Consider the following 24,381-nt stretch of genomic DNA (forward strand, 5'->3'; position numbering starts at 1 on the left):
ATTAGGACACATATGTTTCAGCCAGGCAAACTACTAAGAACACATGTTGTTATCAAATCATTTGTTGCTGCACGAGTTTGAATTCTCACGAGTGCATGTATGGAGGGGTTGAAGTCTGGGGAAGGAGGTGTTGTGAGGGAGGGGTGGTGCTGAATGAACAGCTCCTCGCTCATAAAATAATCAGAGAGCTCCTCTGCTCCGTCAGAACAGCACAGCCATGAGCCAGCCGAGCTCCCCGTCCTCCAGCTCCACGCTGACACTGCACCCGTGCCCCTAACCCCACACCACCGCCACCATGAAGAGGCAGAACGTGCGGACCCTCGCCCTCATCATCAGCACCTTCACCTACCTGATCGTCGGGGCTGCGATTTTCGACGTGCTCGAATCCCAGGAGGAGACGTCCCAGAAGAAGGACCTGGACCTGAGGAAAATGGAACTGCTCCACACTTTCAACTTGTCCGTGCATGACTTTGACAAGCTGGAGAGGGTGGTGCTGCAGCTGAAGCCGCACAAAGCCGGGGTGCAGTGGAAATTCGCTGGCTCCTTTTATTTCGCCATCACTGTGATCACGACTATAGGTAAGGACAGCTCTATGGAGGGAACTTTGGAGTTTTAACTCAACTTATGACCCAGTTCCGCCCGCTTTATTGTGTAAGTTTAAAACAACTCCACGGCAGGATGTTTAGATACTGTTGAACGTGCATCTTATGTTGATGACACACCTGTTGCCTTAAGCATTTAGTCTACATCTGTGGATTAACTATAGCTACACACTTTAACTTTAATGTACCGTACTGCACTGCAGTGAACATTTCAGATATTTTAAGTCTGTTTCTATCAAGATTTTACAAACAGAACATATGATAAACTACACTGCAATGTTTTGACAGATGTTAGAAGTTATTTTAAATACAATTTCTTCTAAATAAAACCCCACAAACACTCAACTTATTCTTTTTTTTGTTAGGGTTTTGGTGTCTATTCTAGAATATTTCATCCAGTTGCAGCGCAAAACATTATTGCTAGTTAAATTTGACAGAAAAGACGTTAACAGTACAATGCTGCTCACAAGTTGAAACTGTTGTTAGATATGATGCTCTAGGAAACTTCACACATCACTAGGCTGTGCTCTTGTGCACTCTTTTCTGACTGCTGCTACAGAAGACCATGGCATCTCGGTGTGTTAAAAATAAGCTTCACTGGATAGATTGCTTTAGCTTTAGCTCACTTATTCTTATTTTTTTCTTTTTGCTATTATAATTCAAAGCTTATTCTGATATTTTACATTTTATAAAGTGACACTGAATTATCACAATCAACTTTTAAATGATAGTAATCACACAAAATAGTGCAATTTAACAGTATTAGATAGGTCCTCTACTGTAGTGGCAAACTTATCAAAACTATAAACATAAATTACAACATAAATGCAAAGTAGCTGATAATATAGTGGGTAATGTGGCTACTTCAGAAACACATATTTAGCCTAGGAGTTGGTTAAAAACAAAAATGAGGCTTTAAAAACACTGGTCATTGGTCAGATGGTTTAAAATTATGTTGTTTTGTAACAGGTGAATATAAAAATAAGCATCCTTCATAAGTTTACACTCAGACTTAAAAAAACAAATGTTAGCAGACTTGCCAAAGTGGGAGGAAAATGCAGCACTGCACGGCCTTTGCTGGCAGATACCACTGTGGGCACAGGTGTAAAGGACAAAAGCACTTTGATTTTGCCTTAATTTCCCAGGAGTCTCTTAAATAATCTGCTTTAAAGACATTATGTGTGACATGCTATGAAAAAAACAAAACAAAAAAAAACAACAAAAAACAAACAAACAAACAGCATAGCAGAAACACAAATAGCAACAAATCTATCCCATTTGCTGTCACCAGCATTTAAGTATTAACAATAATAAGAATGTTGTTTATTTGGCTTTATTGCTCTGTTTTGTATACCAGGCCCACTGTAGCTATCAAAAGTAATATTTTTTTCTCAGATTTTATGCCAGGCAAGTGTTTAATTGTATAGTAATAGGTTTTTCTTTTCTTTTCTTTCTTCTTCTTTTTTTTTTTTTTACATGTGGATTCATTCTCAACCATGCACTCTGATTACATCATACCCTGACATATCCTTTAGAGCAGCTCACATGTGACATGAAGCAGGCCTGTGGGATGCATACACGTGGAGTTATTAAGGAATGTAAAATAACAATTGCAGAAAGGTGTTGGCCAGCATAAGCTACTGCTAATAGATGGCTGAAGCACAGTTTGTAATCTAGCTTCATTCAGACAAGAACATAACCACAACAATCTGAGATTTGTCTCCACCACATCCCCAGCTTTTTCCTTCATTATTCAATTTTTTTCCATGCTCATCCTGGGTTTATTTAAATGTAGTGAATTGCTGAGCAGGAGTAAAATCTCATGGTTTGCAGGTGGTATTTGTGTAGTCTTTGTCGTGCTTGAATCACTGCAAAGTACAAAGATGAGTAAACCTGGGATAGTGTCCTGACTAAAAGGTTCATTTTTATTTGTAAGAGAGAAAATGCATTAACTTTGTCATATAAAACTTAATCTCCCTATATTATGCTCCTCTCATGTTTAGAAGCTGCCCTTATCTCCATCATTTATCTGTTTTCTCCCTCCTGTTTATTGTGACCGCTTCAGTTGTCATTTGTGACCTGTGACTTGTAACCTTATCAGATGTGGACAACTAATTGCACGCTGACCCAGCTCCAGGTGTCTGTAACTGCATTCTGTAATTGTGAGCCCTGGGGATGCAACATAGTGAGTGGCGTTTCAGCCTGCCATTAAGTATTAATGACAACACCAGAGCCTCACTGTTCCACTGGACTTCTGGCACATGAAATTAACACTGAAGATACTCTAGTGGTTACACAATAGCAAGCAGCCATGACTTGTAGTAAAGCCTATATTCTGTGTCGCAATATGAAGATGAAACCTAATTTATCTAAACAAATGATCATAGAGAGGCAAATTTTCTTGATATTTTCTGGAAAGCTGCGAACATGAGATGTGAAGCAGGCTGATGCCCTACTTATAATTTACCATATTTGAAGAAGGGTGGAGAAGCTGCAATCAGTAATCAGCCATCAGTTTCCACAGTAAAAAGGGGAGGCAGAGGCCACGGTGTCCCCTTACTCACCAACGTCAGGAGAAAGATTGAAGTGATATAAGACACACCACGAGGGGAAAATGACTGAGCTTTGAGCAAGACAACAGAGTTTGGAGACTGGGTGTGATAACAATCAGGGACTCAGAGGACTCTGCATCATAGTCATCCTCCCCCTACATTCACCCACCTCCAGGGGGGAATGTCTTGTCATTGGCATGATCTTCTAGAGCATGCAGAGGACACATTTACAATACATACTGTCTTATAAGACATGTCTCATATCCTTTGTGCTGTCTGATGTGTTTTGACATGTGATGAGTTCAGGATTGTAGGACATGAGCAGCAGTTGTGTTGTTTTCCATGGACAGATGGCTTTTTTAATGCCTGCTGACTTACAATAAAGTATCTTTGTGTAAAAAGGAGCATGATGTCACAGTAGGTAGACACAAGCTAAATTAAAGGGTCGAACCGCCCAAATTCTAAACACACATTTCGTTGGTATCAAGCTGTGAACAGAAAGGTTGAATTTTACGTTTCTGTTTTTTCTGGTTCTCACTGTACATCATGATTTCCAGTTTAACATTTTCCACAATTCCCCATTTTTCTGTTTGATAAGTGCTAGTCAAAAATACAGAAGAAGAGTTTTTAGAGGTTAAAATCAAATTTATTGTCTCTCGACATACTACCTTCATGAATTGGTCACTTATCTTCTTTAATTTACTGTTTATAGAAGGTTTTAGTGTTATGAGTTGATTTCCATGTTTTCCTATCTAGGCCACAAAATATCGAGTATAAAATACAAAGATTGGACAAAGCTTTAACACCACCTGCTTAATATTTAAAAGGTCCCCTTCTTCAATGCTGCCAGAACAATTCTGACCAACTGGAGCATGGACACGGGATCTAGTGGTGTTCTGGCACAGAGACTTTGGGCCTCGCTCTTTATTAAGATGTCATGGTCTGTGGATTTTGTCTATCTTGATTTTGTTATGGGGCGGTTGATGTAGTTCTGTGTCCGAGTTAATTTTATCTCCCTTTTTTATTTAAAAAATAATTTACTTTTGAACCTTTGTCAGTTTTACTTCCTCTTCTTATGTCACACCAGGCCTTTATTTACTGATTACCACACCTGTGTCATCTAAGTTATTACTTTCCTTATCGCCTTCCTTCCCGTTATTTGCTAAATCTTCTTGTCACATTCTCGCCCTTGTTCCTCATAATATTTTGTCTTTGGGTTGATTTTTCTACCTGTAGCTAGTGATGGTGAGATGAGGCTTCATGAAGTTTTGTAGCCTTCCAGCCAACTGGTTTGCAAAGGGTATTTGTTTTCAAGGGTTTATGTAAAACCTTCCTGCTGGTGAAAGATTGTAAGACAGGCAGGTGTGTGCCTTGTCATTTGATACTCATTTATATTGTGTTGTTATCTGGAAGAGGAAGAAGAAAGTAAATTTGCTTGTGCAACTGATGCAAGCAATGCAGAGATGTGCTTTATTCATTTTGATTAAAAACATTATGTAATTGTGAGGCTATTTCTTGGGCTGTCAGTACACCTTCCTAACATTCAAACCACTTCTTGAACCACCACACACAGCAAGGTTGCAAACTTACCATAAACTATACATGTCTGAATATGCACTTCACTAAACACCTCCTGGATTTCTCGATACACTCTTTAAAGTATCGGCACAGTATGTCTCATCACTACGTGTAACATCAATACAATTATTACAGTAATTAAAGTAACAACACGTTATGGTTGCATATGTTTTCAGCTTTATGTTACCTGTGGTTTAAGATTTGAGGAGGGTGTTATAATATATGTTTTTATGTGTAACAGTTCTGTTGTGAAATAAGGCCGTGGATGAATAGAATGGTATAATTGCTATATAAACATAATATTTGAAATAAACTTCATCCAAGGTTAATAAGTCTGCAATATTGGATGCCTGCATGGCCCTCTTGTCTTGTCTAATGGTTGCATAATGTTTTTACATGTTAATAATAATAAGGTGCTAGTTTCATCTGTCTGAGAAGACAGTTTGATTCGATTAGCTTATTTCTTTAACTTTTGTGTTCGGTCAATTATTTCTTTGTTGTGACCATGCTTCTTTGCAATAAATCCTATACTGTTGGAAAACCTATTTATTTCCCTTTTAAATGGTGCCACTTTTTTTTTTCTAACTTGTCCTGTCCAGCATGGTAGCAGCAGAATGATGGTCTGGCTGCTGTGTTGTGCCAAACAAATTTGCTTTGCCAAGAGGAGCTTTATGGGTATAAGGCCCCTCTTGATAGTGCAAGATTTTTATTTATTTATTTATCTTTTTTTTTTATTTTGAATAATGGAATTTATGTAATCTTGCTGAACCTGACTGGAGGGGACAGAAAAAAACAGGAGAATAATGAGAAGTAAAAAGGAAAGTAGAAAATAGGAAGAGGAGACAAAGATACAGCAGATAGAAGACAACGACCCTTCAATCCAAACTAACACCAGACAACCAACTGCTACACCTCTACAGAAACACAACAGAGAATTTCCTACAACTTTTACAAGTAAACTAAGCTGACAATCATCAGAAAGGCCAGCAGTCCCCCATCAGTGCAGCCAGCCTGGACCCCAGCCCCTGCCTGCCCCTGTTGGCACCCAGGAAACAGGGGTGTGAGAGAACCATTGCCCTCACCTGTCCCGCTCATGACTGTTTGTGAAGTGTGTGTTGTTTACAATTGAAGTTGAGGGGCAGTAACCACTCCATGCAGCCCCCCATGCACTACATGACACGCTTCCCAGAAGTTGTTTGTGTGTTGTGTTTATTGTGTTTTGATATCTAAGTGTCATAAAACTGAGAGGCGAGTCAGCGCAGGGTGCAGCCAACGAGGCCACTTAGATGATGCTACACTTGTAATGAAAAGGCATTTGTGGGATGAGCAAGCGAGTTGATGTGTAAGTCGTGCTAATGAAAAACTTGCCAAATCTTCAGTCCCAAAGCCAGCTCATTCTGCTATTAACTCTTATTTGGCCTTGCTTATTGGATTGGATAATTGATGTTTGGGGAAAAATGACATATCGTTAATTTAACAATGTAATAATTTAACACAACAGAGGCTTCAGTAGTATGTGGAAAAACCATACACAGTCACAAGTGGACTGCGCTCTATCTTGCAAGATAACAACACTCCCCCACAGAGGGTTAATCAGAGACATGCATCTTGAATTTGGGAGGATAGGATGGCCTGTTTGTAATTTGCTGTACGTCAACCCCACTGAATACTTTTGGGATCAGCATGGGTGTGTTTTTTGTGCTAATCTGACCAGCACACCCACTTTGGCCGAATTGTAAGTGGTTGAATAATGGGATATAATTCCACAGCAGTGTTACCAAGCTAGTGACCAGCATGAGGAGGTGCCGTGCTGTTGTGGCTGTGTATGGTTCATCAACATGCTACCGGGGCCCCTGTTTTTTTAAATGGATAAATTATTAGATTGCAGATATGTCTTGTTTTTCAGACTTTAATCATTCAATCCAATAAATGACACCAACCAAAAGTCAATTGCAGACTAAGCTGCATTGAGAGAGAAGAGTTATCATGTTTTTCATGGATGCAACCCACATATTAAACTCTGCTACTTACACCACAAATGAAGTTACCTTAGAAATGTGGCTCAATTCAAAATGAAAATAAACAGAGCTATAAATAGTATAAGATTCATTGCCTAGAATCAATGTTACTACAAAGAAATTATCAAACAAATACAAGTTTATATATATTTAAAACATAGCTTCTTTTTTAAAAAAAAAAAAAAAACGTTGCATGGAAATTCCTGATGAACAGAAAGAAGATTCAGCAATGTTTCCCAGTTATTCCAATCTAGAAAGCCTCAGTCTTTGTATACAATTTTTTTTTACCAAGACCTTTTGTCTGTTTAATTACTGTTTTGCTAGATGTGTGAGCCTCATTATGTATAGCTTACCAATTCATAATCTGTTAAGGAATAAAACACTGAATGTAAATGTATCCAAGACATTCAATCTATCTGAGTAGCAATAATCCCAAGATGACATGCAGACAGGGTTAAAGCCTGCTGGTGAGGAGAACTATTTGCAGGCAATGCTCTTCCATCACATTAAAAGGAGCCTGGATCAGAGCGCTGAAGCTCTTCCAGCTCTGGTTTAGTTGTTCTGTCACCACCCGTACTTCAGTTGTTGATGTACTGGGCAGTCTCTAAGAGTGTAGGCAAATTAGTGCATGGATGGGGACACATGCTTTTGCTGAAAAAAGAACAGACATGCTCTTCAAATCCTCTCTGGGTCAGCAAGTCTATTGCTGCTATATGTGGACTGTTAATGAATAAAATATTTTATATTTTCATGGCTAGCAGCAACTCATGCCAGCGACTTGGCAGCAGGCATGAATCCATTTTCAGCTGTTGCATAATGAGGGCACATTCTGAATTGTTAATGGTAATTACTTACATTAGTATCATCATTACTATTCAGTCAGCTTAAGAGGTTAGTGCAGTAAGTGGTTGAGAGCACAAAGAATATAACTCTCACCAACTATTCCACATGGGCTTCATCTTCATTAGACTGATGGAGAGGAGACGGATAACTCAGCTACTCTCAGAGGAGAAAGAGGGAGAGTGGCAACATCCAGAAGAAAATAAAAAAGGGCAACAAAAATGCATTTTACATCTAAAATAAAGTCAAGACAGTGAATTACATAATCTTGTGATCATTAATGAAAAATTTAGATGTTTCTCCTATTATATGCAGATATGAACAGTAGAAAACAGTAAAGTACTAGTTATCTAATGAACGAAAATCAACCTTTTGCATCATTTTTGCATCTTTTTTGGAAATTGCAATCAATACAGATTAAAGCACATTTCCTTTACTACAGTTAAAGAAACCAAGGCAGTGTGGTGCTGATTTTCTTTTGGTTGACAATGTATTAACCTGAAGGTACCAGATGTCTCATGGGAAGGACATAACAAACAAATATGTATTTTACTCAGTCTCCCTACACGTTATGCACCATTGGAAAGCTAAGATTCTTGAGATTTGAATGATGTATGTCTTTACAGGCTACAATTATAATTAGATTCAGTAAACATTTATTTTAGACCATTAGCAGAAGATACTCAGTTCTGTTACATCAGCAAGGGTCCAGTAAAACACTTGGTCCACAACAAGTCTTTTATCCATAAAAACACATTTTAGGTGAAAACTGAAAGATTTTAAGGGACTGATGAATTACGCAAAACCAGATAGTGGGTACTATGAAAATTATTAATTCAATGCATGATCAAAAATAGTTTCCACATTATAGCCCATCAATGCATGAATATTTAAAAACCTGTAGGCTTGAACCATAGATTTTTTTGGTGTGGTAAGGTCAAGAGAAAAGTTTCTTCTAGGTGGGAAAATTCTGCAAATGTCAATGGATTAGAAATGATAGAATTGCCTAAAATCTGCCTGTGGTTACATTTAGAATTGAATAAAAAATTGTTAGGCCAAATTTGATCAAGTTAAGTCAAAGTTTATTTATATAGCACATAAAAAAAAACCTTTGTTGACCAAAATGCTGCACAATTCTGCACATGTATGAAACAATAAACAATCTAAGAGAGTCATCAAAATAATGCAGCAAAGAGTAAAATATCTAAAAGAAATAGATAAAGGCAAAAAAAAAAAAAAAAAAAAAAAAAAAATAGGTAAAATGGAAACCAGTGCTTTGGAAAACCAGGATAAGCTACTAAACAGGGTTTAAAAGCCAGTGAAAGTAAATATGTTTTCATTTTAAAATGGTCAAGGGTCTGAGCTACTGTGACATGAAAAGGCAGGAAGTTCCACAGATTAGGTGCCACAACTGACAAGGCTCTGTCACCTTTAAACCTGGATCTAGGGGTATTTAGATCTTTTGACCTTTAGAGAAAAGGTCGAAATTGTGGACACCTACAGATACTTGGGCACAATATTGGATTCTGATCTTAAATTTGATAAAAAACACTGCGACTACTGCAAAAAAAAAAAAAAAAAAAAAAAAAAAAAGGCCAACAGGGTATCTAGCTGCTGCAGAAATTGAATTCGTTTAATGCATTTAAATTAATTTTATGTCATTTATTGTTCTTATATTGAGAGTCTTTTAACTTTTTCTTTTACGTTTTGGGTTGTCAGTAAAGGACAAAAACAGCTTGTCCAGCATTGTCAAAACTTGTGCTGGGATCATGGGTGTGCAGATCCCACACGGCATTGTTGGTCGCTTAGATCAAGTCCTTACAGAGAGGTTTTCTTTGATGCCTTTGGGAGGCGCTATTTCACTCCCAGCAAGAAAACAAATAAATATTCCAATTCGTTTATTCCTTTATGTGCTGTATTTAGGTTTTTAATATATTTTTATCTATTTATTTCTACTGTTGCACTTTGTAACTGGTGGTGAAACTGTTGCACTTTATGGCTGGGTCTTTAGCTCTTGATGCTCTATCCTGAAATATGACTGATCTGTGTGTAACGTGGGATGTGTGGGTAATGTCCTGTCCTTTTCTGCGACTCTCAAGGGGCAGCTGAATTGCCCCTTGGAGATAAATACAGTGCTGTAAATCTGAATCTGATTTAATAGTAGCTGATTCATAGATCTCAAAGCTCTGGAAGGAGCCTGAGGCTGTTTAAGCTCCGATAAATAAGGTGCAGCATTTCTTAAAGATGCTTAAAATTAAAAAAAAAAAAAAAAAAAAAAAAAAATGGATCCTGAAATAGATTGAGAGTCAAGAAGCCAATACAGATGCAATGTAATCACGTTATGTTTTTCTTGACAGAAGGCATGCTGCTGGATGCTGAAAGGAAGAATGATCAATACCAACATATCGTTAGCCTAACAGCATAATTGCCCGAGGCATATTTTAAGGTTTAATCAGCAGTGTTAGGAAAGTACAGTCAGGGAAATATCATAATTTAGCCAAAATATGACAACTAACTTATGCTATGAGGCTAATGAATAAAGAGTTCTAAGTCTTTTCAAAATGCCATCTGCGATTGGACAGAGCTGCAAAAATCTTTCCAACTCTTGTGATTTTTTTTTCTTGAGACTTTCTTGAATATATATGCAACACTTAGATCAACATCAAAACAATAGCTTCTAACAACATTTGCAACTTTGCTGCATTCTGGGGCTACTTTTTAGCGCAACTCAGAACAATCTTTTCCTGAACTGAAAACGTGACATCTGATTCTACTGTGCAGACATAATGTTGTGGAAAAGGCTCCATCTATGCAATATTATACAGAAAGTAATAAGATATGATGAGATGCTTTAATCAAACAAGTGACAACAGTCAAAGTTCACAGACATATTTGATGCATGCACTCAAGCAGATGTGACTTTCTAAAGAACCGCTTGTGTGCCATGACTTTTTTCTTACTCATCTATTGTTTCTAGCTAGTTTTCTTCATGTCCTTGGCCACCACCTGCTCCTTATTCTAATTAGCTCACCGGCATTCAATCAGCCAATCACCTTCCTCCCAGTATAAATACTCCTTTGTTTTGTTGTTGTCGTTTCTTTTGTTCCTCTGTAAAATTATTTGAAGTTCTGCTGCTGTAGCTGAGCTGGTTAGCATTTTGTGCTGCCAGTTGTTTATCTTGTTTTATTGGTTCATGCAGATTTATGTTGCAATTTAACCTGTGTTCTCTGAATTTTGTTTCCTTTAAGAAAATCTTTAGTCTATTTGCAGCCTGCTAAAAACAGTCACACATTTTCATTTTTCCACAACCCATCCCTGACATTTAGTTTCAGTTTTGCTCTCTGAGGCAGTTTAATTTTGTTGATATATTTTTCTGCTTTGGCAAAGATCTTTGCATTCTGGGTTGTCAAGTTTAAATTTGGAAGACAAAAGCACTTAATGAAAGTTCGGGGAAAGACCCTTGTGTAAACGCTTGCCTCTGTGCTATGACAAAGTTGGAATATTTAGATATTGAGAAAATATTTAGGTATGCAACTTAGAAGCTGCAAGTTGGCACAATAGCAAAAATGTCAAGGGGACAGTCTGGAAGTGTCTTCATAGTGGGCACACTGGCTCCCTCCCCACATGGAAATGAGGCTTGGAGTAGCACCGATGTGGGATTTTTAATCCTGGTTTAATTCTTGAGTTGGACTGATGGTCTTAAAATTTTGTGTATTATCTACATTTTAATTGACTGTTTTTGTTTAACTTCTGTTTTGAAGAGACAAAATGGTTTATATATGGATTGCATCAAGAATCCGCAACTACGGTCCACTGTCCTGCAGACTTTAGATGTTTCCCTGCTTCAACACACCAGACTCAAATTAATGGCTAAGTGGCAGACTTGTGCAGAGCATGTCAGAGATCCATTTATTTTTAATCAGGCGTGTTGCAGCTGGGAAACATCTAATACTTGCAGAATGGTGGGCCTTGAGGACCAGGGTTGGGGATCATATAATCTAATAAATGAACAAAGCTTGCTGCCCTCCTCTGGAAGAATGAATCTCTCATCTGTAAGAGTGGATCTCTGTGGTGCTGACACATAGTTTATATATTATTCATCTCAAGCATGCAATACATTTTTAATGAGTTATGGTTGGTTTATTTCTATTTTCCGAGACCATCTTGAAGAGTTCTCAAATAAGCCAAAAAATCTTTTTATAGATTTTTTGAGAAGAGCTGATTCTAAAAAGCATGACCATACCAACAACAAGTTATTGGACTCATAATTGTTATAGTCTGGCAGTTTCAGTTTACTGGTTAATTAGATTAGAGGTGAATTGATCTTTGTTCCAATGTGGAGCAGCTGCTGTGTTTTGAGCGATTCGAGGGATAAAGTAACAGCAAATCTTCCGGATGCTTGGATAAAAAAGCACCATAGCAGAGTAAACTACCTTGCATAACACATTGCTGCAGACTGAGGCTCTGCCCTCCAAACCCATCACACAGACACTCTGATATGTTTTCTGACATAGAGCTTAAAAAAAGACAAATTAATGTTAATTTCCCTTTTAGTACAGCTGGAGACTTTTTTTAATTGTCACTGCAGATATATTTTGCAAATTCCACAAGTTTCAAAGACCAAAAGGCCACAGGACAAAGTGTGTGTGTGTTTGAGACACGTCCATGTTAGCAATGTTTGCTTTACAAAAGAGCACTGGACTCAGCATCTTTGAGTCAAAGCTGCTACAGGGTTGTCCCTAAAAACAGCTAAAAGAATGACTAAGCTCCCTTTGCATTATTCACTCAGCCCTGGCTCATTAGGGTTTCCAAAAGGTCATAACCTTCAACCCAAGACGGCTGTAAGAGCACAGTTGAAGATGAAAGATAGAGGAAGGGGAGGAACAAACATGAAAGAACTCCCCTCACACACGGTAAATGCATTTGTGAAAATTACAGATCTTTGGAGGGAAAGTGGTTCAGTCTAAGATGATGCCAAACCACTTTTTTCCCCATTTTTTTCATAAACCCTTTGAGGATACACACAATTTTTAGGTTGCAGGGGTTACATGGTGCACTTTGCAGCCTCAGCCTTTGCAACAGATAGATTGTATCTATACAGTAAGTACTGTCTTCTTGTTGTGTCTTTGAGCAAGTGATATTTCAAATTCCCATCTTGGGACTTTACGTGTAAAGCCATACACTAATTTGACAAAGATTTAAAAACTGGGACTGGAGTTTGTCTCTCCAAACTTTCCATAATTAATTTCTATTATTTATTTTTGTTTTTTGTTTTTTTGTCCCACCTTACCTTTGTTTTGGAAAACTGAGTCATGTGGTCAAGCTTACAGTATTTTTACACGTGCTTAGCAAAATGTCAAAGTTCGAGTTAAAGGAGCCATGATTTTCACAGCGTACCACAAGTCCTGATGTCACCCTTTCAAAGAACACGTTAGACAAAGGAACAAAACCTCCTGCAGAAATATGTTAGTTAGAAAATTCCACTGGATACACGAAGAAAAAATTGTTATTATTATGTTTTGCGTTGAGATTGGGATGTGTCACATAATGTTACACACAACTTAAGTATAACAGACATTCTGGTGAATTATTACAATGAAATAAAAATTCTTCTTGTAAGTTGCAATGAAATAAATTTTTGTTGATGTTTCTTCAACTTTTAACACCACACACCAACACTTTCTTCATTCTAATATGGCATTAGCAATTGCCACCATTAGGTCATGAGTCTTGATGTTGAGAAACTGAACCGTGATGTGATGGGAGCTATATCGGGGAACTGAGTAAGGGAAATGTAGTCCAAAAGACACAAGAAGAGGAGAAAGGCAGCCAAGGAGCACAAGAAACAAGAAAAAAACTAGTAACAAAGTATGGAGGAAAACATTTTTATCACCATTTTATAATAAAACAAAATGACAACATAGTCCTAAAAAATATGAAATCCAGTCTTTGGAAACAAAAAATCCATTTAGTTTCAGCTTTCAGCTCTTTAGATTTAAAAAAATAAGACATGAACTTTGAAAAATAGCTAATCAGTATTTTAAACACAAAAACATTCCTTTTATCTCACATAGGTAAGAGGCTTTTAAACATCACTCACATTGCTGAGTAAACACACATAATAAAGGTCAACCAATCAACAGCAGTGCATCACTGTTCCGACCCTGAGGCAGGGATGTTTGAGAAAGTTAACAGAAGTGACTCCCATTGTTGCCCCTGCTGCTTTGTTCTCATGATCAGCAAATGTTTAGTTATTGTGCTTCTGCTCTATGCTTCAGTGCCTCAGTGGAAAGTTGAGTGCTTGTCTGACTAGCTAAACAAAACATGACGTTGTATTTATTGGACTTTATAATACAGAGGGGGCTAACTGGAATTTAACCAAATAAAATAGAACATGGTAGTGAAATCTTTGTTTGACATTTCCTACTGATTCTCATCCAAGAGTATAAATATACAACAAGCTGCATGTAAAGTCTCAGCTGGATCATTGCAAACTGACTTCTTTTTTCAGGTTCATTTGATCAGAAACATGAACTCTTTCCTTCTTTTTTTCACTTGGTGGAACAATGTCTATAATCTCATGTTCTGCAATATTGAATTATGTGCCTCTTTAATAATTGAGAGCTTTTAGTGAGGGTGGGTCACAGCAGCTTGATTAATGTCCTGATCCTTCCAGTGGTAATTTGAGATTAACTAAGGGTAGGCCCAGTACATCAGACACTAAATATGTTATGACGCCATCAACATCATAGTTGTAAAAATGCAAGCAATTTTACTTTATTTCAGGAAGAATCTGTAGTATTCTGTCATTCTTTTTCTTAGTCTGCTGTATTTAACTATCAATAGCTTCCTCAGGGCAAAACAGGCCATCATCATCTTATGGACATTCCTTTAAAGATGGTAACCTGTACAACCTGGAAAGAGACAACGGGTTGCTGTAGAGCATGGTTCTTCAAATCTGGTCCTTGAGGGCCACTGAGCTGTAGGTTTTATGGAAACACATTTAAATGCTCAGACGGTGAACTTATTTTCCTTTGTACTCACAACTGATATATGTTCTTATCCATTTATTGGAAGACTAATTGCCTCAACGGTTTCAGTGACACTAGGAAAAGTGGGGAAAAAGGTTAAGTTACTGACTAAAATATTTGGCAACAGCTTTCTTCTAAATCTAAACAGCACCAAATAATGCATTTGATGAAAAACTATCAAGCAGAAAATTATTTTGTGTGCAATATGTGCATTGAAGCAGAAAAGTGATCAACCAGGGCAAAACACTGAATTACTAAAGAGTTTTGAATAGTGACAACTATGGGGCTCTGAGACAGGGGAACAAGGTTTACCAGGCTGTATGATAACAAACAGAGGACTTGCATTGGATAATATGAAGTGCTGTAATGAGTATTTTCATGTGATATCATGCTTGTGTGCATGTGCACAAAGCTTTGTCTAAACTTCATTTAACTTCTAATCATGATAAAAAGCAAAAATCCTCACTTCCGAACTTGCTGAGGCACAAAGGAATGAGATGTGAACCTCTGTGGAGAGGTTCTTTGTCACTGTGTTTCTCTTCTTATAACCTGAAAAGGAAAATAATAGGGAACTTGAGGAGACAGCCATGATGCGATTCCAGGAACAATGCAGCTAGTAAGGCACTAAATATTCTGGCTCTTTGTTTTGCTATCTGACAATGCCACAGAGAAGTGCTGCAGGGGAAAAGTGAGGATTTCACATTTTTCACATTTCTTCTCTGTTGGAGAAATGTTTAAATTGTTTTAGTTTGTAAGAGACAAAAATTCTCAGATACCTTCCTTTCATTCCTGATGCAATATCAGTCTGCATTTCTTTTGTCTGAATATCTATAATCTCTGTCTTAAATTTGTTGCTGTTTGGTTCTGAAAAACATACCTAAACCAATCATGATCAAACAACGGTCTTGTGAAACTGTCAGTAAGTCATTGTCTCGTGTTTCTGGAAACATGTCTTCTTAATGCAGCTGTCACAACAGTGTGTTGATTAATTTAGTTGTAACAGAGGTAAAAGTCCATATTTGGATGCAACACATTTGCCCTCCATAGACCTTGTTTACGGTTATTATTCAACCCAATACGGAGGTTTTTTACACAGCTCACTTGCTTGTGATACTTCCAACCTTCTCTGTAACAAGTGATGGAGTCTGTATTCAATATTTTGGCTATGCAGGTATAACCAATCGCTGTAATGAATCAGGCATTGCCAAGCGACTGTAGCTCACCCCAGAGGAATTTGTTTCACTGTTTGCATTTACTTGAGATTTAGCTGGGGTTTATGTTATGCTGGAGGACTTGATTTGTGTACATTTTGTTTCTTCAACTTTCCAGAGCAAGAGTTTGCAAAGATTAGATTTGTATCCTAAAAAGCCATGAAATGGATGTTTTAATTAAGTTGGAAGTTTCTGTTATAATGCAAATAGTGATATTTTTGTAACCATAACCATGTGGCTTTTAACGACTGAGACAAATAAACAACACCTGGAAAGAAAAGTAAAATTTGTCTCTGAACATTAGCAGTACATTAGCTTTTTTTCATGCTCATTTCACAAGCTTGACTGACTGTTAAATTAGACATCTCCATAATGTTTAACATGAGACAGTGTTGACATGGCCTCAGCTTTGAAACTAAAACTTTTTCTAATTTTATTCAATTTGTCTGGGTTTTAATCTCTGATGGGACCATTTTCTTCAGTGAGCTCTGACACTTCCACCCTCGGGTCACTAATCAAACTCACATTTACAACAATAGTGTTACCAGAGATTTATTCCTACAGAAATGATAATGCAGTTGTTGTTTGGACAGCTGCAGCTCATAGGCATTAATCTCAAAAATTCATAAACTGCCTCAAAGCACTTGCATTGTGTTTAACAAATTATGCAGAAATATGGGACTGACAAAAGCATTTTGACCCATTTGAGACACAAGATTACTGCTGCAAACTGTGTTTTATTTCTTGAAAAATTGAATGAGTACTGATCGGAAGTTCTCAAAGAAGCTCATCATGTATGTGCATGCTAAGTTAGATGTCATTTCTCTGACTGATAATATTAGAGCCACTGTGTATGGCCACAGTGCAACACACAAACAGCTCAATGCCCCAGAGTCAGATAAATCAAGATGTCAGGAGATAAACAAACAATATCTAGAAAAACAAGAACATGAGAATTTCAGATTTGGTTGGAAATGCCAGACAGCTGAGTGTTGATTATATCCCTAAAGCACAAAGCTGTCATTCTTGGCCCCTAGAGACGATGGAGCCTCAGTAGCCTTAGCTTTTCTGTTTTGGCACATGCATGTGCCAAAAAAATAAGGAAAAAATAAAAAAAAGGTTTCCACATCACTTTAGTTGTGTGGGACCTCTAAACACTGATGTGAGAGATTTGAGGCTAATATTCTGTTTATGTTTCATAGAGAGACAAATGAGCCCTTTCCTTGTCACGCTTGTCATAACAACCTAATGAGGTTTTCTCACAACTTACTAGCTTGTGACACCTCCAACCTTCCACTGCGACTAGTGATGGAGTCTGTGTTGAATGCTTTGGTTACACGGGTGTTCTCTTAGCTTTGCGCTACTCCAACTGTCTCCAAGCACTGGAATGATTCAGCACCATACCAACAAACAACTGTAGCTCACCTGGCTTATAAACTGTGTCCCAGGGGAATTTGTTTCTCCAATTTGTTCCAGCATCTGCTTAATTTCTCAACAAGCCAACCTGGATGAAGGGGACTGTCACACACACTGAGGCATAATGATAATAATAATCACAGTGATAGGTGAGTTGTGTTTACCCCTTAGGGCTATGGAAAGAGCATGTGTTTATGAATAAGCAGTTAATCCAAAGCCCCCTTTCTGAGAGAAACTTGGGCTGAAACAAAAAGTCACCACCCTTTTTTCTCTGAAATTATCCTGATATCACACCTGCTCCCAATTTGTAAGCTGATGTGTGATGATGCCAGGGTATGTAATGGTCATCATTGCAATCTGCATTTAATGAGTATTGAAGCAACTAGATTATACAGTGATGCATTTAAACAATTTCATTATCCCTGACAGTACCAACAGCATTATTATTTCTTCAAAAATGCATGTAATGAAATGGTTCTGTAGCACTTTACTTCTGTTTTTTTGTTTGCTTTTATATGAGAATCACATCAACGCTACAGCCACGAGTAAAATTTGGCAATCCCATTATTTTGGGTTTCCCCATGTATTAGAATTTTGAATTTTGCTGGTAACTTCAAGTTCCAGACAGGACTGCATATCATAGTATGCCAAATTCCCCACTGTTCATATTGGTTGTACTAAGAGCACCTTCCTGCAACCAAGCTATCTTTAAATATTATAAATTTATATTTATTAAAAATTTTCTTTAAAAAATATTAGAGATCTCCAATGCTGATTAATCTTTGGTTGGTTTAAAACTGCCATAATCATCTGAAGGCCTAATTTTCATCATTTGAGCTCTCCAAGTAGGTTACAACAAATCTGACAGATGTATTTGCTGGTACAGTGAGATCCGGTGAGCTGAACCTGCAGATTGAGCGTAGGTGGAGCTCCTTGTCTGTCTGCTCTGGCCATATGGACAGCCTGGGGCACTGGTTACCGCACCAAGGAGACAGGAAGACCTGGATGGTCATTCTGTGATAGTTATTTATTCTTTTTTCTTCTTCTTTTTTTAACAAAATTACTTACAATCCTGATGATAAGATGAAGAAATTGCTCACATCTGCTGCACATGTGAGGTAATGCTGAAAAGACAGAACAAATATTAATGAGTGTTTCAAGGTCTCTAAAATGGAGATAAATTAATTTTTCACTAAGATTTTGTATTTATGGGGGGAGAGTCCGACCACTGTGCAAAGCCTTCTCCAGCAAATCCTGTCAAAGATTCTCAATGAGGTTCAGGTCTGGACTCTGTAGCGGCCAATCCATGTGTGGAAATGATGTCTCATGTTTCCTGAACCACTCTTTTATAATTTGAGCCCAATGAATCCTGGTATTGTCATCTTGGAAAATGGCTGTGCCATGAGGGAAGAAAAAAATCACTGATGGAATAACCTGCTCATTCAGTATATTCAGATGTTAGCTGACCTCATTCTTTGGGCGCATAATGCTGCTGAACCTAGACCTGACCAACTGCAGCAAGCCCAGATCATAGCACTGCCCCCACAGGCTTGTACAGTAGTTACTAGGCATGATGGCTACATCACTTCATCTGCTACTCTTGTTACCATGATGTGCCCATTACTCTGGAACAGGGTAAATCTGGACTCATCAGACTATATGACCTTCTTCCATTTCTCCAAAATCCGATCTGCATGCTCTCTAGTAAACTGAAGCCTTTTTCTCCATTTAGCCACAGTAATGAGTACTTTTCTTATGGCTAACAACTATTCAGTCCCAATCCCCTGAGTTCCCCTCGCATTGTGCAGGTGGAAATGACTACATTCACTATTAAACATAGTCCTGAGTTCTACTGCTTTTCTTTAATTTGATTTTGCTTAGTTACATCCAGGTGGCGACGTTTTCTTTGGCCAGGCAGTGTGTGTTGCAAAATTCCTTGTGTAGAGGTTTTTTTTTTCCATCCACATGATAGTTTTTTCTAGTAATTTAAATCAAACCATTAAATACATGCTGTGAATGAATGCACGACTCTCTTATTAAACAGCCTTTAGCTGACCAGTTTTTATTGTTCAGCCTATTCTCTAAGTTTTGAAACAGAAAAATAAAAATAATAAGAAGACAAAGAGTAAAAAAAACAACATCTCAATGCAGAAAGGGATTCAGAGCAGAAGGTAATACAGTTTGGGCTTCAAATAACATCTTAATAAGATCAATTACTTGATTCAATTGCCTCTAGTCATTAAGCCAGGTGCCAGCATTAGTTTCAAGCGTCACATGACATGACACATGATAGCTTTACAGAGTGGCAATGGGCCCAACCAGATAATTCAGCTTAGATGCTGATGGGCAAAATTCTGTCTTCAGCAGAAAGCCATTGTGTGAGGACTAAACACTCTGGTCTTTGCAAGTGTTGGTGTGTTGTATAAGCGCGCACATTCACAGTGAAATTTTAATAGAATACTCTTCTAAACTACTGAGATCATCATGAAACACCCACAAATTTTGACATTTCTCAAAACAATACGCAACATGCTATATACTTGTTTATCAACTGAAAAATACCATTTGCTGTCCAAACTTGTCTCACCTTTCTGGAGCCTAAAGCCTATAACACAGTACAAATGTCTGGAACCTTATTTTTTCCCCCACGTCAGGATTTATAGTATAACTGGAATGTAAATTAGATAAGAAAATGCACAATAATTATTCATCAGATATAGTTGTACTTCATTGGACATATGATGGCGGCCCCATCTGTTGTACATTAATGCACACATGTTACCTGGGGTGAATTAGATCAGAGTTTGTGTACAACTTAGTGAGATCTTTAAAATAAACAATTAGTAAAGCCTGATAATCAGGAAAATACCTGGATATGTTGCACAAAACATGGACTGGAGGGAAAAAAAAACACAAAGTTGAGTTAGATAAATAAAAGGAGCTTAAATCTGAAGGAGCTATAAAATTAGCAGAACATGTGAGTTGATTTATGTTTTATCTATGACAGTTATGCAAGTATTGGGTCAGAATGGTAAACAGCTGATGCAGCTAATCCTCAGTTTTTGTGTCATCAAATTATTGCTGAAGACAACGGTACAACATGATGTAACCAGAAGGGAAGCAGCCCAAAATCAATCAAACAAAAAGTATTGTGGCATGGATGGAAGTACAGCACTAGCTCGTGTTGCATGACTCCACACTAATGCAGCTATTTTCCATTTCTTTAGTAGAGCAGAAGTTTGAAGAGGCATTTAAGTCTGTTTCCATTTTCCTCACATGTTTTCCACTTCGGCTAAACACATTCAATATACATGTTCTTATATCATTACAATTTCATTTCATATGACAACGTTAGCTTTTTCTCTAACAGGCACATAAGAACAATGTGATATAATGCTCTTTAATAGTCAGGTGTATGTGGATTTGTTCAGTCTATGGTCCAACAGCCTTTTAAGATGCTGCGGTATTAAATACTGTTGCGATTTCAGCTGTGATAGAGCTGATCTGAACACACTCATCCTGACAGCTCAAGCAAAAATATTTGGGTCATTCTCAGCCAGCAGTCGCTCCCTCTGATGGATGAAGCCAGTCTGTGTGAATGTGGAAATTATGCAGTCTCAAAACACTGGTCTGGTGAAGGTAAAAAAAAAAAAAGAAACAAAGGAAAATTTCTACCTCATGATTAAATGCTAAACTAATTTCTTGTAATCAAAGGAAGGGGATTATTTGAATAAGAAAGAAATCTGGTCATTATTTACAATTTGGGTCATGCTTTAGTTCTAAAATCTCACCCTGATGTGTTTTTTTGCTAAAAATATGGATGAAGTAGGGCTAAATAAAGAAAAACGGATGTATACTATGAACACGGGTCAGTTTTTAAATCAAAATTCCAGGTACAGCCCACAAAGTGAGAGCAAATACAACCCTTTAAGGTGGCTTATGGGTTAGAAACAGGAGCGAGGAAAGAGAACAGGAAGGAGAAAAAATCAATGAGTGAAGGAGAAAAAATAGCAAAGCTGCTGTTCAGGGAAAAACTTCAATAAATCCAAATAATACAAAATGTTTGTGAAAATTATCATACAAAATTATAGCAGACTTTGCTTTTAAAGACACTGGACTGTTTTCATAGACAGCATCTCATGAAATGAATCAGAGGCGTCCTCCAGTGCGTCAGGAATACCAACCACAGTGTTTGTTCCACGGTGCAGCTGCCTCTTTACCATAAAACACTATCTACTGTGGCAAATGGATCAAAAGCAGTTAATAGTGTTTGAATTTTAGCAATCATCTCTTCATTCACATTTGGCCCACTTCTTAGCCCAGATGTAAGTGTGTTTCTGTGCTTTATATATTCCACAGAAAATTATCCTCACCATCCTCATACCATCATCAACAGTGACACCTGGAGCTAATTACCGCACAAGCCTGCGCTGCTTTGCATATTACCTCTTTCTAACCCTAGCTACATTTCTGAAAGTGTTTAGGGTGCAAATCCATTTTCATGTTGATGCAAATCTTATGAATCAAAAAACTTGACAATAGCTAAGTCGTGAACATATCAATATATAAAAACAAATAAATGATGTAATTTGTATTCTAAATGTAAGATTTCATCTACCCAGCATGTCAGTGCTATTAGTTAACAGATGTTATCATGTAATTTTCTTTTCTTTTACTAGTTTAGTCATGATTTTGTTTGAGATTTGTATTTGATGATGGGTCTAGTCTAAATAGAGTAAATGTATTTTTACCTAAAAGATATTTTAATATACTGTAAGTAGAGATTACAGATTGGAATTTCACATGGTAATGTATTTATAATGGTTCTGTCCATAATGTTCCTGTCTGTACTTACTCCCATAGGATTATCCTGGGTCATTATACTCCATAGTTACATTTACGAGAGTCACTTTTAATTATCATGGAAACTCAATCATTTTTAATAATTATGACCAGCACTTGGAAAACATGATGTTGGAGACTTTATTTTCTGTTTATAATGTCTGATTTTAGGAGGGTGAAGGGAAGGTTTTCTAGAGATCATTCTGCTACCTTGGATAAATAAGCCTTGCTGTCTTGATCATTTTTAGTTTAATAAAACAAATATCATTAGACCAGGCTAAATAGCTAGCCAGTAGGCATTTGATTTATTTTCTATTTATTCAGTCAGTTGTGTGGTTAATGTTTGTGTCAGCTGATTGATTTAGACTTTAGTTTGAGGGCAGAATAGTCATTCATACTTTTGAGCATTCATCTCTTTTAACTACTCCAGCACATTGTACAATTATCTTTTATTCCAGCTGTTAATTTGTAACTTTAAGGTAACTATCAGGTATCATTTTAATTGCCCAAAGTATCAGTTTTATATCCTTTTAGGCAGCAATTTTCTACACGTTCTCCCTCTATTAGTGCAACATTTTAGCTTTGACATGCCTGTTCGCTGGCTGGATAAACACGTCTTTAACCATATTGTTTGCTGTTCAAGAATAATATTACTATTCAAGTTCTGTTGCCATTATCTAATCACTGTTTATGGCAAACATTGAACTACTTTTCCTATACTCTGAGCTGAGTTTTTAACCTTTTGATTGAGTAACTGTCCAACTTCTGATTACCTCTGAAATCCCCCACTCTGACATTTATGCACCATGTTCAAGTACAGCCTTGAATTTCTTTTCTATGACATTAGATGGAGTTATCCATGTTTGTTTTGTTTTTTTCTCTAAGTATACCTGTTGAGGTATAATATTCTGGATTTGGAAAACTGATTAATAATCATACACAAGCCAAAAGCTTGCTCAACATTGCCATTATGAACCTCTAATTGTTTTGTCTTCATGTGTCTGCATTCTTGTCATCAGTGGCTATTTTGGAAGACAGCCAGAATTAACCATGAAAAATCTGCATCTGTTTCTAAATTATACTATTTGAAATGCCTGTATCATATTACACAAGTTCTCTCTACAGTTATCATGCCTGCCCACACAGGCACACTTTTACAGCAGATAGTTCAAAGAGCACTTGAAACAGATATGTCTCTCCTGCAAGCTGACCTCCTAAAAGCCTAGAAAGAAATCCCAACCCTGAGTTGCTGCATTAGCCATGACTACAAATGAAAGACTTACCACCTAAATTTAGTTTTAAATGATCAAGCGTGAGTTTTTTTCCCTAGATCTACTGCAGTGCAGCAGACCATGATGGATACTCTGGAACTATTTCAGCCCATAGTTGTATTTCATAATCTTACATCCTCTTGCTTCATTTGTTTTTATACATCATTCCTACTGTTCTCTTTTATCCCCTTGTGCTATGTACGCATTTCACTCCAGCTGTGTTGTAAAACAAGCACATATCAGCTGTATATCAGATGCATAAATCACGTGATTTATTTAATTAGCCAACCCTCCCCGAGATCTCACACTCTGCTTGGAATGCCTTGCGTACTGACCTCATGGAAAACTGTGGCCTGCCAAGGTTTTCTCTCATATCCCCTAAAAAGGAACCTAAGTTGTACGTTTGGAAATAGCCGCTGAAAGTTTTTTTTCCCCCTTCACTGTGAAAGCAAAACATTAGACTAATATGGATGGACACACACAGTCATAGATTGGTGCTTTTGAGTGTGGATAAAAGGCTTTAACAGTGTGTGCATGTACTGGGTTTATCACACAATGGTAAGAGGTTCTTACTACAAGACAGATAATTGAGGGTAGTGGCAGGCGAGTCACAGCTCCCAGATCTAACGCCTGGTTGCTTTGGTCTCAAGGCTTGTGACGCTGCAGTGTTTGGGTCTCAGCTGTGTACTGGATGAGAGCACATGCTCCCAGGCTCGATTTGGAGCCCACACAGGGGTAACCAAGTTAAAGTGAACCCAGACAGACGCTCTGCCAATGTGCTGTCTCCTCTGGCATTACATCAGATTGCTTGTGATAAATACATCCTGCATCACACTTTATTTTCTTTTTGTGTGTGTGTGAGTGTGTGTGTGTGTGTGTGTGTTTCTCTCTCAGCACGAGCTGGACAGGCTTGTTGTTCTCTGCTAAAGCATTTAATGAACATTTGATTGGAGATATTATTCTTAGCATTTAAGTCCATTGACAGCTTCAGCTTCAGAGTATGAGAGCTGACATGTTTGA

At 37.5% G+C, this 24,381-nt stretch overlaps 1 protein-coding gene across 1 annotated transcript in view; it reads left to right on the forward strand.

Moving 5' to 3' along the window:
• The first annotated feature begins 232 nt into the window (after positions 1-232).
• Positions 233-24,381, forward strand: part of kcnk3a (potassium channel, subfamily K, member 3a) — a 36,528-nt gene continuing 12,379 nt past the window's right edge. The window contains exon 1 of the mRNA XM_041976082.1: positions 233-578. Coding sequence (XP_041832016.1) covers positions 296-578 — 283 coding nt within the window. The 5' untranslated portion in view covers positions 233-295. The remainder of the gene's footprint in view (positions 579-24,381) is intronic.

The sequence above is a fragment of the Melanotaenia boesemani genome, chromosome 22, assembly GCF_017639745.1.
Source record: "Melanotaenia boesemani isolate fMelBoe1 chromosome 22, fMelBoe1.pri, whole genome shotgun sequence".
NCBI lineage: Eukaryota > Metazoa > Chordata > Actinopteri > Atheriniformes > Melanotaeniidae > Melanotaenia > Melanotaenia boesemani.